We start from the raw sequence: 20051 nt of genomic DNA, 5'->3' as shown, positions 1-20051 counted from the left end.
GTGTTGCTCTTCCGGTTCCAAAGTTTCCCTCAGTCTCTCTTCTCCCTTTAATCACAAACACCTCAAGTAGTTATTCACTCAGACTCATTCCCTCTTCAGTCTGCTGGCTTCTTATCTCAAATCTCTCACATTACTTGAGGGAAAGTTGCTCACCAGTAATCCTTAACCCTGTAGAACTCATAAACTCCATTAAACTTCTTCACTTTAAATATACCCATAGTAAAAATATAATAAAATACTAATATCCATAAAAAAACACTAGCATACATAGTAAAAATATTCAGGAGTGAAAGGAAACATCCAAAATTGAATATTGGATATCTGAGCACCTTTCTTCTCGCTAACTACTGCCTACTTTAAAAGTCTCCCGATTCTTTCCCCTCATGTTTTCTGCTTTCTCTATACCCTGTCATTCTGTATTTCTTCATTTCATTTAACTCAGGCTTATAATTAAAATGCTGTATTTATTTGCTCGGTACCCCCACTAGAAGACAAACTGTATGGGGTAAGGAAACGTCACTTGTATATTCAGCATCTAATCCAGATGCTGTTGTTCAAATACTTGTGAAATGAGCTAGTGATATTTATAGTCTTCTGATCGTCTTTAGGTTTTTACAACTTGTTATACACCATCTATTCCTGTTGGGTGACGACTACTTCTAGTTGCAAGAGTTTATAAAGCCACCTCATGTCCAAGGGGTGGGGGCGCTGCAGGGGGCTCTGGCAATATGGTTGGTTACATGGTTCTTGACTGAGCAGCGCTGGGTGTCACCCTTGTCTGCTGTGTGTGTGGGGGAGGAGGGGGGCAGAATAGGCTTCAAATGGCCTTACAGAGCCAGAGGCCCCCTTCCCAGGGATAGCTAGTTGATAAGTGATACATGAATTTATAACTTGTTCACTAACTGACTGCTAAGTTATCAAATTTCAGAGGACTCCAAAGTAGACCAAGACACACAGAGCTTAAATTCCAGTAAAACTGACCAGCTTTAGTCAGCTTCCAGGTATCGAATCTGGTCTCTAGTGCACATTTGTTCAATGAATATTGGTAATAGGCAAAGTGCTGATGGGGAATGTGTTGGTAAGATAAAGCCTTTTAGGTTGCTCTGTCTGACATAGGTTCTGGATGAAACGTGGTTAGTCCGATTAGAAATAGGTTGCAGGCATAACACACGTGCTATGTTTTAAAGAATTAGTACAAAACAAGAATGTAAAATATAGACTCTCATTAATTGCTGTATCTTGGCTATACTAGGTTTGGCTATATTATAATTCATTTTATCGTTCTGGGATCCTCTGGGTGTGGGGAGCCTACAGAGGGGGCCTAATCTATAAAAAACAATTTTATGCAGTCTATTTTGTGCATCTGAATTTTAAGAAGGCCTCGCATTCATCGCATGAGTAAAGCAGTGTTTATGAAAGGGTGGCTCTTTCAGCAACCCTTGGGAACTTGTTAGAAATGCAAATACTGGAGGTGGGGCCTTAAGGTGTTTTAACAAGCTCTCCAATGACCCTGCCAGAGTTAAGTCAGGAAACTACTGGCTTGCCATTTAAAGACAAAGGAAAGGGCTAAACCACTTAAGACAGGTGGCTGGGATAGTGGGGGAGGAAGAGAGAAGACACTGGCCCCCACTAAGACATTATCCAACTGGAATAAGTGAGAGGGAAAGAGATGGTGGATTTGAGTCTAGATGAATTGTAATCAATGCTATTTCAAATGTTTATTGAGGAATTTCCTACTCATGCTAGCCTAGTGTGAGGGCTAGAAAAATGTATTTTGTGATAAAGCAGACCCAGATTTTTTGAGAACTGGTGAAAATATTGAGCCTTTTTTTAGAGCTGGTAAGAGTAAATTCAATTTATGTAAAACCAGTCACCAATGGATAATCCTACAGTGTGTAAACACCATTTTTGCTATAGCTGTGTTTAGTACAGAGGAGTGGGCCAAAGTAATTATGAAAGCCAGTTTTTTTTTAAATACATTTATTAACCAATGTTAACACATTAAATGAATCTATATATTGCTAGTCAGAGCAGCTTACAAAATGCCAGAATGCATCATAAAACTGGACAGCCACAATGAGTAATTACAATGTGCATAGTGGCTAAGCTCAACACCTTGATATAGCTTTATGATTTGCAGAAAAATTTTAATGATTCCTAAAACAATCAATTTTAATTTTACCTAAAACTTTTACAAAACCAGGCCACAATCTTTTTTTAGTTTAGTTTTTTTTTTTTAAACACACAGTTTTCACGCTGTAGTAACTTGAAAATGTGCAACCGTGTCAACGGAGACAAAAAAGCCAAAGTAACACGAATCTTACTTTCATGCAGCTATCAGTTAAATAGTACATACTCTGGAATGATTTTACACCAAAAATATTTCCACAATAACTTGCTCTCATAGGGGTGGATCGAAGTTTTAAAACTTGGAAAACAATCAGAAGGTAAGTATTCCTGGTTACATCTCAATCAGACCACGCACGCGCTGTGGCAACAGTGACTATTACACAGCAACAAGGAGGGGCCTAGGACGCCTGTCACTGCCTAATTCAGGGCCATTTCACATGGGGCTGCGGGGCGGCTCTTACCAGCCACTGGGCACCACGGGGCAGTAGCTTGTCGATTAACTTGTGTCACCACCATCTGCAAGAGCATCAGGACAGAATGGATGATCATTTCACAGAAGACTTACATTTTTATCTTTAGAGTGAACCTGACAAATCTGGAGAAAACTTTTTAAAGGTTTTCCTCCTGATTCTTCCACTTCCATTGTGACTGCTTTAATAAATATCAAAGGTCTAAATAAATATTTACAAATTATTCCTCTAACCTTAAAAAATTAACTAATTAAATGACAAAGGAGAATTGGACTTGGTCTAAGATCAGTCTTTGAAAAAAAAACATAAATTGTGTTTTGTTATTTTAAAAAAAAAAGTAATTTGTTTTCCTGCCTATTTTATATATCTATGTATAAAAAAATTAGTCAACTATCGATCCATTCCTATTGGTAATGCTTCTTAATCCAGACATTCCGCAAAATACAGACTTTTTACAAATCACGGCATCTTTAATACAAGAAAATTAACATGCATTATTCTTCATTCTGTGTACAGTGAAGGAGTTCATTAATAGGCAATGACCCATTACTACAAACATAACGGCTTCTGTGAAACTTAAGTGCTTTCGTTCCTTTTAGTATTAACTTACAATACATGAGGTGACACCAGATAATAGGCAACTGGATGACATTTGGGAGGGAAGGGAAGCATTATAGAATTTGTATGCCTCATCTATAATTTCATGTATGGATAAAGGTAGTTTTTGGCTTTTTATTTTTTTGTTTATTTTGTTACAAGCACTCATGTTAGGACAAAGATGAAATGTGCAAACTTTAAAATTTAAATATTCATTTTCTCTAAGATCCAGCTCAGTAAAAGATTACCCCAGTTCCCTGCAATTTTAAACTACAAGATCAAAGCTAATAATTTGTTATAAAAGTTATATATTGAAAAGAAATAATGAAAAACACAACTGGGAAATATTTAAGAAAAAATATGCAGGACTAGCACCTGCTGTGTCAACCCTGTTCCCTAAATTCAATCATATACCCACTGGCATAACCAACAGATAATGCCTTTAAACAGTAAAGTAAGCTGAACAAAACCAGCTCAACAAGGTTAAGAAATAAATTTCACATCAAGGTAGTATGTTTTATTTCTGACACAGTTCTGTAGTTCTTACATTCAGATCTACTTTAAATGTTCTTTGTTAAACACACTTGTATTCACCTGTGGATATTTAAAGATCTGTTGTTTAAAGGTTAAAATCTCTGTAAAACCTAAAAATGTTTTAAAATTTGCTGAAAATGCAACAAATTCTCAATTAAAATTTTTCAAAATAATACCCTCCACTGATGTTACTTTTACCCCCTGAAAAACGCCGGAGGAGCATTAACAAAAGATTTAAACTACTGTGCAAAATTTCTTCACGAAAAGTGTTTAAAGGCTGGTGCAAAATGGGAAGCAAATTCTAAACAATTTTGGCTTCTTGGAAACAAAAACCGCTGTGTCTGAGCAGAGTACGAGTCGGTGACCCCGGAAGCAGCAGCCTTCATCTTTTCCGGCGACAGGTGCGCTTGTGTTCGGCGTGCCAGTGCTCCTGCTGGCACTTGATGGAGCAGTACGACGTGTTCCAGCAGCAGTGGTACATGGCCTCCTCCTCGCAGTTGTAGCACTGCGGACAACAGGAGAGCGTGCGTGAGCTCGGTACTGAATGCACCGGTGAGATGGCAACTTTTGAAGTTACGTTTTTACATTCATAAAACCAATGAAATGACAGGCATCTACAAATTCGATCTCATCTAACACCATCTTTTTTTTTTCATTTTACCATTCCCATCAGCACAAAAATGTGATTTCTATTCTTTTAACAGGTCTCGAGGGGGTCCTGGGAAGACAGTAGAGTGGGAAAGCGCCAGAAATCGCTCACCTGGACTACCACAAGTTCAGAATCTGTCTGGAGTCTGTTGAAGACTTGCAACTTCCAGGAGAACAATTATATGGTAAATGGCAGTGAACATCAGTCAATTCTGAGGTATCATAGCACCCACCCCCCTTCCTGAGCAGGATGGAGCCAATTGCACACAGCTTACGGGAGCCACAGGGTGGGCAAAAGGATCCTGTCCTCCAAACACTAAGGCCCATGCAGATTTCTGCTTCTAATTCAGAGGCACAAAGACAAGGGTGCTCCTGCACAGTAATGGGCCAGAAATGCTTGAAGGATTCCTACAGGTAAAGTACACGAGACAGCAACTTCGAGGTATGTGGAGAAATCACAGTAATGCCTGGGTAAGTAAGAAAGCTGATATACATATATATATTTTTGTAAGAATGCCTTATAATTTTACTTTGTTTTTCTATATGATTTATTAAGAGACTAATACCACTGAAAGATAATATTAGTATGAAAGCTAGTATTACCATAAATTTGTTTAACTCCAAATCTTGCTTTCTACACTACTTAGGCTAGGCTACTGTGTTTTAAAATAATTTTTAGTTTGTTTGTGGGCACACATGTAAAGATGCAGTTTTATGTCTTTTGAAATTAAGCTGATAGAAATGTAAATTAATTTTAGAACTTTAGACTTTAAATACAATCTGCATGGTAACTAAAAGATACAGAAGAAACAAAATGGAAAGGATTTAAACATTTCACTACGAAATTAAACAATATACTATTAATGGCTCAAAGAAGACATTCCGAAGGGAAATTAGAAAATGCAACAACACATTATTCAAAAAACTGTGATGCCAGGAATGCTTACAGGGAAACTTTTAACTGAAAAGTTCACCTAAGGAATTATTTCCTTTCTAGCAAAAGGAATAACATGAACAGCAATCAGTAACACAACAAAAGTGGCTCTTTGTCAATTTTATTGGTCTGTGCAAACAGCTAGATAGACTAAGAAAAGTGAGAAATAAATTCAGAAGTGAAGTGTAAAGTAGGGATTTTTATTATGCTTCAAATGTAAATAGTATTGTAAGACAGTGCTATTACCAACTCTTCCCAAGAAACACACAAAGGAAAGCTGAGGATACCTGTCAGAATTCAGTAAAGTGACACAGCATAGAATCCTTAGAGACCAGAAATACTGTATGATGCAGCACTGCCAACCACTCCTAGGTGTTTATCCATAGAGTCAGAGTCAGTACTTGGGAGCAACATTACTGCCCATAAACTGATGAGTGAAGAAAGATGATGAGATGTAGAAAACAGTGGACTAATACTCAGCTCCTTTAAAAGCTAAAGTCTTGATCATGCAAGAAAAATACTAGATAATTAATTTTACTGCTGTGTGAAATACTAATATTAATAAAACAACAAAAATAACTCTTAGGAGAAACCTGGTAAGGGAATGAGGGGTAAAGAATAGGGCTGTGAAGCTACAGTATCAGAACCAATTAGCTGAGATCTAATTTATATAGCTCCTCTAGCTGGCCCTATTTCTTCATATGCCCTAACTATGTGTTGTATTCCAGCTTTATAACCTCAAATTAACAAAATCCTGAGCAATACTAATAGTTAAGGTAGGATTTGGAGTTGAGAGGTCACAGGACTGTGAGGGACTGTTTCACAGATGTTCTCTTTCTCTACACTGCGTGTCATCACACCTGGATAGGGCACACCTCCAGAAAGCAGATTCTAAAAACAACAGTATTTACCCACTGCTTCTTCTTGGTCTGAGAAATTAGTTGTTTGTGCTGTGTTGCTAGTTTCTTGATTTCTTCTACAAATTCTTCTTTACATTTTTCCTTTACTTGCTTACATTTTCTGTCCATCTCACCCTGCATATTGGCTACAGCTTTATTTACAGCTTGTCTTTTTTCTTCTTCCATTTCAGAACGTAACTGAAATGAAAACCAAGTTAATTTACAATGAATGTAAATTCATGATTTATTTAGACCGTCTACATTTAAACAAAACCTAAAAATCAGTTTCTGCTTAAGTGATACCACTTTCCTTTTTTTTGCACTGCGTGCTGTAAGATGTTTAGCTGGGGAAGCTGCCTTTACTAAAGGAAGATATTATACAAGATACTAGGGTACCACTTTACAAAGCAGATACCTCACTGGCCTACAAGAAAAAGAAGCTACATCATTATAGGGAAGTGACTTTCACATCACATTAGGTGTCACAAGGCAACACCCACTATGGTGATGCTTTACCTTTTCTAGAGCTTCTCGCACGACTCTTTCAGTTTCTCGCTTATGGTCCGACTTCATTCTGTCTTTAAAGTCATTGAAGATTTTGGTGTACTTGTCATGGCACATACTCTGACACACTCCATCACCGGTGGTCTGGGTGCTTCTGTGAAGCATTCTTGGGGAAGAGGCACTTAACTTCTTGGTCTGAGTTGACACTGAAACTTTTTCGATTGGCTGAGGCATTGTAGGGATTTCCTGGCTAGAACTTACTGCTTCCGTTTCAGGCTCTGGTTCCTAAAGGGTAAGGAAAGTGCTTACACATAAACTGAACATAGTACAGGCTCTCTGGGGATAAAAGTATAGTAATATACATAAACAGCAGTTAGAAAACCACATAATCAAGATGGTAAGTTCTACTATGTATCCTTTACTGCAATTAAAAAATTTTAGGGGCCCTCCCTGGTGGCGCAGCGGGTTAAAGCACAGCACTAAGAAGCTAAAGCCACTTCCGCGTAAGTTCGATTCCCACCTGCCCTGGAGGTGACCACATGGCGTGGCAGACCTCCCCTGACCCGCCCGTGTACTTTGTAGATCTGCCTGTTCTGCTCACCACTTTGTCTCTGGTGCAGCCTCTGGCCTGCACCCCAGTTCTGTATGCACAAATAAATCTTTAAAAAAAAAAAATTTAGGGTTAAGTATTCTCACTGCTATTATTGCTATGGCCTGACCCCACATATGGCAAAGCAGACATTTCCTATCTTGCTCGCCGCTCCCCTCTGTCTCTGGTGAATCCTGTCACCATCTTAAAATTTTCAGCCTATCAACTTACCATCACTTTTCTGGACTAGATTCTTAACTACTTCTCACTATACCCAGATTTACACATGGGTCTATAATTTCAAATGCAAACTTAACCATGACTTCCTCTAGTTTTTAAACACTGGCTCATAAAGTAACTAAACACACTTTAAAAAGACAGCATCAGTTCCCGGGAAATGCAACTGGTCTGTGGCTGCCTAAAATGACTTCCGAGCCTCAGCACGTGTGTCATCCTAGTGACAGCGGTAAATGTGGGCTGACGGCAATGCATTTCACAGGTACTGTCAGAAGCAACTGTCTTGACAGTAACTGAAGACATTTCCTTTCTCAATCACTACCTGGACACTGCAAGGTGAGCAACTTACTTCTTTTTTGGGTTCCACGCTTTGATTACGTCGTCCTTTCTTTGCTCTTGGTTCTTGAGTGACCTTTAGCTGTGGGCATCATATAAGGAACAACATGTTATTCCAGACACTATGAAACACATCTCTTCTAAAATACTAGTCATGGCCTCACAGGTGAAGAGGCTTGCTGTCTCATTCAAAATCATATGGTCACTACTCAATGACCGGCCATCCATCTAGTACAGCTGGCCTAAGAAAGCTAAGGCATCTTTGTCAGAGGTGGAATGTACTTGATTTATTCAAACCAGGTCAGGATCAGGGTTACTGGTTATTTTGAATTGGTGATTTAGGTTTCTTTTCAGAACACTAAAAATGTTTTTCAGAATGAGGGAAAAGGGTCAGAATCTGTTCACCATAGTGCAGGGTGTACACTCACATTTAAAGTAATAGGCAGTTCCTTAACAGGGACCCCCACTTACCTGCTCATTACTAGTGGAGGAGATGCTGGATTCTGCCTCCTCCTCACCTCGGTCTTCATTCTTAGACTTCCAGAATCTTCCCTCTCGAAGGAAACGTTGATGCAGTTCCAGCTCATCACAAGCCTTTTTCCATCCCATGCTCCGTTTGACATGCAGCCGATGAACATTGACTGTGATGTCCTGTATGTTTTCAGAGGGAATCCAGGCCCTGTGGATAGCAATTAAAGGTAGTTAAAAACTTCAGAATACAATTCTTATTTACTGAGCCTGTTAATTATGGTTTGAAGGAAAAACTCTTATCAAGTAGAATATAGGTGGTGACTTTTCCCACAATCATCAATGTTCTCAGAATTGGAATGATTCACAAATAACTTCTGTAAGTCAAAAATCTAGCTCAGGAGTTTTCATGAGATACATGTATTTACAGTAACAAAGCACATAGCTATGAACATAACTTTACATGTTTGAATTAGGTGTAATACTGACTTAAAACTACAGAATGAAAGAAGCTATTTTGTTCTATTGAGAAGAACGCTAAAACTTCAAGCAAAGACTTAACTTGGTATCAATCTACAATGTTTACTGTGTGCCAGTGGAAGGCATTACACCAAATATACAACATGAATATCTAGGACCTCTCTGATCTCAAGTATTAACTTGCTTTGTTTGACAGTTGGAGATGGAAATAAGATAAACTATTAATCTGTAGCTGCTGGACCAAGTGAGTTTAGAATTATGATCCCAATTATTACAATGAGACATCTACATAAGCAGCCTTTAAGGAGCTTACATTTTATTAGAAAGAACTGAAAAATTATAACGCAATGCAGCTTCTAGCCAGGGTTTATTCCAGTGTGTTCTGAAGAGGGGGCTTTCATTTGGCTGGATGTGCTTAGATGTTGAAAGATGAGTTAAGATCTTATAGGAGAGACCATATGAGGATAAAATTCTAGGCAAAGGGTATGTGAGATGAAAAGCCGGAAGGATACACAAGCCATTTAGTATGAGGTACAAAATAGGACACATCACTCACTATAAAACACTAAGATTTATCCTTTTCAGTCTTCTGTTTAAATATGAGGTATCAGAAAGCTTTTTCACTCACGGTTACCTACGACTGTTCTCAGAGTTGGGACACATGTGCCTAACCCAGAAACAGACTCCAGCTTGCAGGTGTACAAACCAAGCTTTTTGACTTACCTGCCATGTAAGTATGAATGTTCTATCAGTAGTATCTCATCTGACATAGTCCTTTGTTAGGAAATTGCTTGTGGAAGAGAATCCTTGCCCATTTGATTCTAAATTAATACTGTATTTATTCCTTTAGTGAACTATATTTGTGTACCAGACCATTAACAAAAGTGCTTCAGTTCACTGTTAAAAAGCCACGCTCATGGAGAGATTTGTGACGAGCAGTGCTAATTCAAAATAACTTGTGACCTTAGAGTATTACTTCCTTTAACTTAGAGTAACAGCCCACAATTTAATTTGGCTTTACCTGTCACTCTGGAACGCTCTGAATATATATAAGCAGAGTACAGTGACTCAGTGATGGGATAGCAACTCAAAATATCCTCCTCCTTTCTTGCCTGTCCCCACTTTATCCTATAAAGAACAAAAAGATCTGCCTTGTTGACACAGTTAGACCTTACCAGCTACATATTTCCCTTTGGCAGGCAAATCCTACAAAACCCACACTATATTGGGTCTTGATTGAATGATCCACGGATGCCTTTCATTTTGGAACCTGGCAATTTGCTCAGCCTAGGGAGGGAGCAAAGGTTCTGCTTTGAACATACAGAAAGGCCTAGTTCAAAACCATTTAAGATTCTTTTTCCCATCTATGGGGAATGATATGATGATTGCTATATATAGCATTCATCTGTGAATGAGAATTGTAATGAAAACTTGTAGTTGATAACCTGTTAAGTGATTAAAGTTGATGATTAGTTCAATATTCTTACATGCTAGAGTATAATTTCTAAGGTATGTCCTCATCATATGAAATGATGAAATAAATCATCATTGGACACACTGGAATGAGGAAAGCAAAGGAGAAAATCATTCTGGGTTTACAGTGCAATTTGTAGTTCTATGAAGAAATCTGGAGGTAAAAGAAATTTGTGGAAACAATATTCTGATTTAATTCTCTCTTCAGATGTACTCTGACTCAGGCAGATTGGTTCAAATATTCTTTTAAAATACTGTCTACGTTGTATATTGAATGACAAAACAAATTAACTGTTATCATTAATAAGCTATCACGGTTGAAGATATGTTTAAAACTGCTTAAAGCTGATGAAAAAAAAAAACAGGTAAAATTCTGAATATCAGATTGTTCTTACCTAATGGTATGGGTTTTAAAATAACTGAATTCAACTTTTCCCACTGCTTATAAAAGCATCTTTAGACCTGAAAAAAAATTCTTTCGAGACAGCTTATTATTTAGGCCCTTATTATCAATTTAGATGTGGGTAGTTTTTCTGTACACTGCCTCCCTCCTGGCTTTGATTGAAAAATTAAAGCAAACAAAAAAGGTGTTGACACAAGCTATGCAACCTCTATCGACTGACATATTCCGGATAGAGACAGAAGTGCTCTGAAAAATCAGACTTTCCATGCTAACTTATGTTATGACCTCCCTTTTTGGTATAATCAAAATATTCTGAGCAACCTTCAGTTTACAATTGGATTCCCTCAGTCACATAAGGCGCTACCTGGCCCTGACAAGTAAGTACTGCACCAGGGTGAGAAATTCCTCTTGAGGTCAAAAGTCATTAAACAACTGGCTGATTAATAAAAACAAATGGCTGTTACTGCAAAGTATCTCTCACTGCCAGACTGAGGAAAACCCGAAACTCACTTAAACTTTCTAACAAGTTTTTCAAAGAACCTTACTTTAATTTGATTTACAAGAAATTTCTTCTTCCTGCCCTCACTTTACCCCCTAGGATGTCTCTATAAAAATAAAAGCCATTAAGTAATAGATGATGTTTAAGGGACTTTATTTTGGTTAATCTTCACTGTGGTAAATATAGTAATATTAAACTTTGTGAATCTATGTACCTGTTTTAACCTTGATAGATTGATTTTTAAAATGTTATATAATCTCGGGCCCTCCCTGGTGGCACAGGTTAAAAAAGCACAGCACTAAGAAGCTTAAGCCATTTCTGCATGAGTTCGATCCCTGCCTGCCCCAGAGGTGATCCCACGTGGCGAGGCAGACCTCTCCTGACCCCGTCCACTGCTCCCTACCCTACCTCTGGTGAATCCTCTCGCCCTCCGTATCTCTGGCTTGTACCCCAGTTCTATATAAATAAATCTTTAAAAGGAAAAAAAAGTTATATTCTTAAAAAAAGGTGATTGTGATCTCAGCTTATTTCATATGCTAATGTTATCCCTCCGCCTGCTGAAGGCAAAGCAGGAAAACTTGCACCCAACTCCCATTCCTGTGTCTTCCTCAGGCCCGCTCCCCCCACCCCTTTCTAGGAATCTCCACTCGTCGACGCCCTTCCCACCTTGAGACCCTACTTGTTCTGCCCCCCAATAATCTGTGATCGGGGACAAAGAGTCTCCAACAGTCTCTTAACTGTTTCTAGCCAGACAGCAGAGTAGTACTTTTTTTGAAACTTACATCATCCAGGGGTTTCATCTAATTACACTTCTATATAAATGAAATGAAGACTAAGGGCTCTCATTCTGTACTTTACATGGCCATCTAAAAGAACCTTGAAGAGTTGACTAACTATAATGCCATTACAGTACTATGGAATGGTCACATTATGAATTCAATCCCTGAATAAAGCAATCCTGAAATACACCCCCAAAAAACCTCAACAGAAATCACTTAGCTGCCTAATCAAGTTATGAGCATCTTCAAATTACTACTTCATACATTTTCTGGTAACAGCCACGAGAACATTGTCCACAGAATGACTAGGAATTCCAAGGAACTCCTCAGAGTCCAGTCAGGATACCACACACGTGGCTGTGAATTACCTTTGGTGGTGGTGACCAAAGAAGCGGACGTCAACCTGATTGTCCTCTTTCTGCATGACTTTGGCTGGCCAAAATCCAAAACCTTTCATTTTTGCCCAAACCAGTTCATGATTAGGTATCTGGAAATAAATGTTTTACCCAGTCATTTTTAAAGTACTGAATATGTCATTAGTATTAAACTACTTAGGCAAGTATTTTGAAAATAATTTTGTAAGTCCTACTAAACACATAGAACTTTTTTTTCTGGGATTGATTTTTGCCTCAAGAAAAACACCCATAAAGTTAAACTTTATATAAGAGTAGCAATATGGATCTTCATTATTGTTTAATAGCCTGTATCTCCCTGGAATTGGAAGGCCCTTACGTTTGTACTATGTGCATAACCGTTGTAAGAACAACACTTTGACTTAGCTGTACATGATACAGTCTGACACCTGAAGCCTGGTAGAAATGGGAGACCTGAAGGCCCTTGTCCAAACCCACTACATTCAAGTGACTGAGAAGCATGGAAATATTTCCAAAACAGGTTTTTTCAAGTGCCTCTGTACCCCTAACACTGGGAGCTGCCACAGGGTACTCACAGACTTCTTGTCAGAACCCTTGAAATCATGTATGATGGGGAAATTTAAGTTACAGACCTAGTCTCAGATTTGTTATGGAAAATGAAAAGCAAAACTTTGCTTTTTATATAAAAAGGACCCAATGTATATTCCTAAGTTCCTTCTTTTAAGTCAAAAATGGGTAGTAAACCCAAGCTGTTTTGTTTTTATACTCATTAAAACTACATATACTATCCTACAAAGAAACATATTTAGGAAGGATTACAATAATGTTCCTTAGAGTAATTAAAGATTAAAAAATAATCACAAAATCTCACGTACACAAGGATAGCAGAACCAGTTGTCTGGACGAGCATTTGACAAATAGAAGCAATTCTTACATAGCTGTAGTTCATCCAGCTGAAAAAGAGAAGCAATTATTTTAGCCTACATAATTATGTACACTAAACTATACCCATGTGAATTCATTCACATTCTCTTTCATGTATATCATCAGCCTTGAATTTTGTACCTTAAGATTAGACTTTTAAATTTCCAGTAAGTATGAGGAGAGTCTGCTACTTTCCTATATGAACCACCCCTGAGGTCCCAGGCTGCACAGAAGACAAATTCTTTGTGAGGCCTGGTGAGGTCTTCTCTGCTTCTCTCACTGGTGCCTTTGCACTATTCAGTATCAGCTTCAATGCTATTTCCTCACACAGCTACCTGAAATGCCTCCACTGATAACAGTCCTTACTTTGCCTCGCTCTTCATTTTAGTCATTTGTTTTCTTTCATAACATTCTTTTACAACCTGTAAAGAAACATTTTGTCTATCTCATATTTTTTTGGAGTGTTTTTTTAAGTGTCCCTCTTTAGAACATAGCTCCATGCACCGGAAGCCAGTCTAGTCCCCCTTAGACATTGCATGGGACATAGTATAACACTCAATAAAAACTTGTTGAATTTTAAAAAAGACAAATATAAAATGAATTCAAGAAACAGAACTTTTCCTATAAATAGACTTTTGCAAAGAGTATGGTTATGGTCAGTGTTTCAAACAAGAAAGGTCAACAAAAATTCTTCATAAATGTTTTTCATTAAAACTGTATAAGCCAAAACTTTGCTTTCTTTGCAATATATCGTGTTTGCAACGGAAAGCTGAAATTTTCATCGGAGGCTAACATTTGTTGAGTATTTGTCCAATGCAACTCACAATTACACACATTGTACCTAGTACTCTTAAGGAAAGTTACAGAATATTTTTTGGTAGAAGTTACTTAGTACTAAGTCTTTAGTACTACCAGGATTTTTCTGAGAATAGTTCTGCCAAAATTCTTGCTTCCCTTATTTGCATTATCTTCCATGTATTGCAAATAAGAAAATAAAATTAAAATATACAGTAACGGAATCCTGAAATAAATCAGTTACAGCAAGAGATTATTTCTTAGGTGTGGATGGTACCTCATGACATGTGTCTTTATACAGCATCCTTGCCATGTCAGCCTGCTCACTGTCTGCTGCAATTAAAGACAGATATTACCTATTACCAGTAATCCAGAAACAAAGATTATCAAAATTAATGTAACCGTTTACATTTTAGTTTGCAAGAAGTGTCAAATATACCACTCACATAAAAATATTTTAAATAAAATTAAGACAGCAAAATAACATTCTATAGGAAGCTTTAATATCACATCCCACACCACACTAAGTAACCTTTTTCTTTGCCTTCGAATGATAGAATATTAAGGAGAAATGATGACAATTATAAAAAAGCTTCCTTGTTATGTTTTTAAGTTTATACACATAGAACAGAATATTTTCTGTTAGTGTACTAGAATTTTACTTCTAGCCAGTCAATTATATCACCTAAAACTACATAATCAAATACTTTTAAGTTTAAATCCTAACATGACTACTACTTAACAGTACTACTTTTTGAAAGCTATTTCTCAATATAGTGAGAAATGTAAATGATATTTTTGAAAATGGACACAATAGAAAAGAATTACAAAATATTCAACCTCCATAGAAAATCACTGTGTTGTGGAGAAGAAGTTGAGCATCAGCTTTGAACTCTTCGTAACTTCGATATTTCCCTTCATTCACTTTCTGTAGAAGGTTAAATAAACAAACAAAAGGCACACATTACTAGTATTATAATTTTTGCCAAAGATAATTTTTGGCATCATGTTAACAAGGTTAGAATATGGGACATGGGAAATTTCCAGGATGACATTATTTACTTCTGTTGTCTCATTGCAGCGACCTACAACTCCACTTGCAGTTAGAATATTCCATTGAAGCCTCCACTGTCCCTTATACTCATGTACTAGAAAGAACTTTGTGGTCTGAATATCTTCAACAATGATGGAAGTGGCTATTAAACTTTGTATGGTCAGTGTGTTTTGTGAGATCCTTAACTATGTACTATGTTCATAACTATTAGTTTCTATGACTGCTTATCATAACTACAAAAAATAGATACATTCTTAATTTTGAATTAGACTAGGTTCAGATTAAAAATTAAGTACTGTTCTTCTATACACAAAATTACACGGTTTCTCCTATTTTAGAATGATAAATGTAAAAGATTTCCATCACTGAATTCTCTGTAGCTTTGCCTTTAACTGTCAAAGAGGTTTGAAGGAAATCTGAGGTTTTTTTTTTTTTTTTTGAGGAGTAGGGCAAAACTTGAGATGAGAGGTATGACAGTTACCTAAAAGTAACAAGGATGCATTTTCTCATTCTGGTAATACTCTTAGACTGGCTTAAAAATAGTTTGGCACAGTAAGGTCTCTAAAGAATAATTAAGAACCCACCTTCTTGTTGAAATCCTTCAAGACCCAATTCAGTTGCCCTTTCTTCATGGATATATCCCAGATAACTCAGCTGGCAGTGCCTGCCTCTCTCTGGCATCTACAGTCACACGGCTTATTTACAAATACTGATATCCAACTTCATCATGAAGGTCTTGGGTTTGGGTGTACTAGAGCACCAGCACTGCAAGAGCTCCCAGGTGACCAGATCCACACCCAAGTTAAGGACACCAGCACCCACCATTCCCAAAGCACCTTATTACTTTGGAGGCTTGTTCCATCATGGTTTGTATTTGAACCTAGATTAGAGTCTCCTGATAGCACACAAATCATGCATTTATTTTCCTAACAGTGCTTTTGCATGTGGTCAGCACTTGCTCGGCACATGGCCAGTCAATACTCCCGAGGGATCGGACAGGGCCTCATCAAGGAGCCATGCAGGGAGTGCAAAGGTGAGGCTAGGAAGAGCAGCAGGGTTCTTAATTGTTCTTAGAGATTTTACAGTTTAGGTTATGCCTAAGACTATGAAGGGGTAGGACACAGAGTTAAAGATATACATATAAATATAATCCCCAAATCTGCCAGCTACTTGGGAACAACTTTCATTTATTCTTTCTTCCATTAAAGTATTACATCTTCAAATTCCTCAGCCGATAAGATTAGAAAACTTGCAAGATGATATAAAATTATTCCTACTGGCCTCAATAAGCTATTATGGCCAACTGTAAAATTTCAAAATGACACAAATAGTAAATTAGTAACCCTAACTGGAACCATGTCTAAGTGTTCTATTAGATTTTATTAACAATCTTCAGCTAGAGTTGGTAAAATTAGGAACTTTTCAGTTTCTTAATTATAATCTTTGCTTTTTCATTTTCATGTTTCCCAAGATTCTACATCAGTTCCAGAATCTAAATTTTCCTTGAAGGGGAGTATTACTGCTGAAACTAAGAAACCATGTCCAGATATAGATTCTCTATATCTAACTAGTACATTGACCAGCCAACAATACATTTTCTTATTAGCAAGTATTAGTAATTATAAGTTGCTCAAAACCAAGCTTTTGAAGCATGACACCTACCTGCACTACAGCAAGCACATGAAAGTTAAAGTTGCAGCAAGGCTCAGGTGGAGTCTACCCATCCGTGTTTCAGTAAGAAAGGGGCAAGCACACAGTCTAGGGAGAGGGGAGCAGCCCAATCCGCTCTCAGCTGCAGAGTCCGCAGCCTCTTGAGAACTAAGGGGCATCTGTAGCAGGGTAGAGAGTGACTTTACCTCTTGTATTGTGGGGACGTCAACCGCTGAGTGCACCAGTCTCCTGTACATTGGGTGTTTGTTGTCCTTCCCCTTTTTATTAAGGTCTATAGCCTGAAAGGTCATTACATACATCAGTTTTAAATTCAGGAGAGAAAGACAGGTAAGACATCAATTTCTAAGCAAGTACTTTAGAAGTTAACAGGAAAACGCACAAGCACTATCTGACTTAAAGGGCATTCTTTAAGGTTTCACAGAAAGGATGATTAGTTTGGAAAATTTCACACCATCTTAAAAACTAATTATTGATGCAAATGTTCACTGTGATATGTGGAATTTGAAAATATAAATTATTATAATCTAAGCAGCTAAAGAAATGCCGGTCTTAAAAACAAAGACAAAAAATTCTAAAAGTCTTTTATAGAACTATTTACTGTACAAGAAATAGCTCCCCACTTCACACTGCTCTGTGTATATGTTACTTTTTAGTTATTAACTTGTAAGAAGTAAGCCAGAATAAATACATTCTGAGAGATTCTAAAAGATCCCCCTTCTGCAGAACTCACCCTTTCTTTCATGCGAGACACGATGAACCTCAGGTATGTACTCATTTCCTGTTTGTTTGTATTTTTCTTCTTGACACTCTGTTAAAAACAGAAAAGGCCAGATATAAAAACCTGATCTTTTATGTATCTGTATTCATGTAAAAGACTTCTATACGTAAAAGAGCAAAGTATGCAACAATTTTACTAAAAGATGCACAATTTCCAACATATCTGATACAGAGAAATCTCGGAAATCTCCAAGGTAAAAATGGCATTTAATTTAACAAATTAAAATTGAAAAACATTATATTGTACTTGATAAATGACTTTAGACAATTATGCAACTTTTTTATTAGTGTCTTAAAACCTCAACTGATTTTCAAATGAAAATAAACAATGACAATAATGAAGATGACAATAATGATATAAAGTAGAAGCACTTATTTTACCAAAAAAAGGCTGAAATCCTTTAGATCATTTCAATTAGTAATACTAAGTGATAGATTTAAACAGAACATTATTCTTTCTTTAAAAGGTTATGAAAAGTCTATTACCTATGTACTATTTACACAGCAGCAACATATACCCACATACCTATTTTAAAGTATATGCGTCTACCCTAAGTAGTAACTCCAGAATCTATTATTCTGGCCTAAAAGCTAGTTATTCTTCAATTCACTTATAAAAATCTAGCTTCAGGCCCTCCCTGGTGGCGCAGCGGGTTAAAGCACAGCACTAAGAAGCTAAAGCCACTGCAGCATGAGTTCAATTCCCGCCTGCCCCAGGGTTGACCACATGGTGTGGCAGACCTCTCCTGACCCGCCTGTTGCTCCCCTCAGCAGTGTACTTCGTCGATCTGCCTGTTCTGCCCCCCACTCTGTCTCTGGTGAAACCTCTCACTGCCCTGTACCTCTGGCCTGTACTCTGGTTCTGTATGCATAAATAAATAATTTTTTAAAAATCTAGCTTCACATGAAGAAAGTGGGTCTACCTTTCATGTCAATTCTAGAGAATAGGAAGTAACAGCAAAAGTATCCCATTTCCTTAGTCAAGGGGAGCCACTAGCCAGACATTCATCTAAAGAATATGGCACAGGAGACTGAAGAGGTCTGGCCTACTATTTAGTGGATGCTTTAACTTTTACAGACCACTAGATTATGATGCTCTGCATCGTGGTACCATGCTAAGAGAACTTTATACACAGAAAATAGTATTAATAGGATACATACACGTGGAAGGAATAATCATTTCTCACGTAGCTGAAAACTCTCAGTTAGGACTTAAGTGATTATACATGCCAACACTCAAATAACTGAATAAAAAGTGGGCAAACATCTGAGCTGGAAGCTGAGTCGCCTATATCCTAAGTTCAACATACTATCTTCCCTCTGCTTCTCACCTGGTTTCTTTGGCAATGCATAGACATGATGAATACATCTCTACTTACTCAGCTTTATTTTATGACCTGTGCATACAACTTCTAAATTTATGCCAGTGATGGAGACAGTGCCAGCCAAACCCCAGAGTCCCTAGTGAAACTTCTATAAAATCCAATAGGCTTCACCCTTGAGCAGCTGAGTTTGAATTCCTGGGGGTAGGCCCCATGCTCTACATCATTCATTCATTGATTTGTTAATTCCTGAAGTGATTGTGATAAATGGCTAAGACTGAGTACCAATGGTACAGATGGGGAGTTTAAAAGGCAATGCAATTTTCTGGACCCCAAGTGTATAATCTTCAGGGAAAAAGGGCCTTAATGTAGCTCATGAATTCTCATTTTTAGTAAGATCCCCAATGAATTTGACACACATCAAAACTTGAGAACTACTAGCTGCTTCCTCCAATTAAGCCATAGTACATACAGGCTTACAAGAGAACAGAGGGAGTGCTCATTGGGCAAAAAATAATCAGTTATTGCTGCTTTTAGACAAATGTTGCTGCCAACCTGGATATCCTTCCATGCCCAGCTTGCTATACTAAATAAACAGTGATGAACTGTCAGATATAGAGAAGAGGAAAGGTGAGAGGGCCAGGAAGGCTGCTTTTCTCTCAGCTCTTGGGACACCAAGAAAAAAAAAAAAAAGAGGCTCTATCATGCCAACAATAAAATATTTTGGTTATACCACCAAAAACCCTGATCCCAGATACTTATCTGATCGATCATTAAGTATATATAAACTTGTGTATATATAATATTCTGCACTGGACTGGAAACCATCTAACACTGTATGTGGGGTATGGCTTTTTTAATGGGCCTATGTTACTGAGAAGGAAATATACAATTGACACTTTATGTAGTGAAACAGAATTTTAATGGTCATCAATACTGTGTGCAGACCTTCCCTCAACTAAGCTGGCAAGAATACTCTCTGCTCTAGAATTTGCTTTGAGTTCTCAAGCTTCAGGTGGGCAAGGAGAGCACCCAAATCGATGGCAACTTGCAGCCTGTGGTCACGAGTAGTGGTATAGTAAAGAGCACAGCAGCCGCAACAATACAGCTAACCACCTCCATTTTACACATGCACATGAATGTGTTCTGCTTTC

The 20051-nt window shown here is 37.6% G+C and overlaps 1 protein-coding gene across 14 annotated transcripts in view; it reads right to left on the bottom strand.

Moving 5' to 3' along the window:
• Positions 1–1964: 1964 nt before the first annotated feature.
• The window catches only part of ZMYND11 (zinc finger, MYND-type containing 11), a 105531-nt gene continuing 87444 nt past the window's right edge, over positions 1965–20051 (bottom strand). For 9 of the 14 annotated variants that reach the window (XM_012731367.1, XM_012731368.1, XM_012731366.1 and 6 more), the window contains 11 exons: positions 17529–17606; positions 16984–17076; positions 14914–15001; positions 14351–14406; positions 13230–13307; positions 12349–12467; positions 8350–8557; positions 7892–7960; positions 6729–7001; positions 6225–6410; positions 1973–4236 (listed from right to left, as the gene is read on the bottom strand). In XM_012731367.1, the coding sequence (XP_012586821.1) occupies positions 4114–4236; positions 6225–6410; positions 6729–7001; positions 7892–7960; positions 8350–8557; positions 12349–12467; positions 13230–13307; positions 14351–14406; positions 14914–15001; positions 16984–17076; positions 17529–17606 (1371 nt within the window). In that variant the 3' untranslated portion in view covers positions 1973–4113. Of the gene's footprint in view, positions 4237–6224; positions 6411–6728; positions 7002–7891; positions 7961–8349; positions 8558–12348; positions 12468–13229; positions 13308–14350; positions 14407–14913; positions 15002–16983; positions 17077–17528; positions 17607–20051 lie in introns of all 14 variants that reach the window. The other 5 variants (XM_004691196.2, XM_004691199.2, XM_012731369.1 and 2 more) reach the window with 3 other exon arrangements.

This window comes from Condylura cristata, unplaced genomic scaffold (assembly GCF_000260355.1).
Source record: "Condylura cristata isolate star-nosed mole 26May11 unplaced genomic scaffold, ConCri1.0 scaffold00030, whole genome shotgun sequence".
Lineage (NCBI taxonomy): Eukaryota > Metazoa > Chordata > Mammalia > Eulipotyphla > Talpidae > Condylura > Condylura cristata.
Note: the sequence above shows the minus strand (reverse complement) of the source record. Positions and strands in the feature narration are given on the sequence as shown.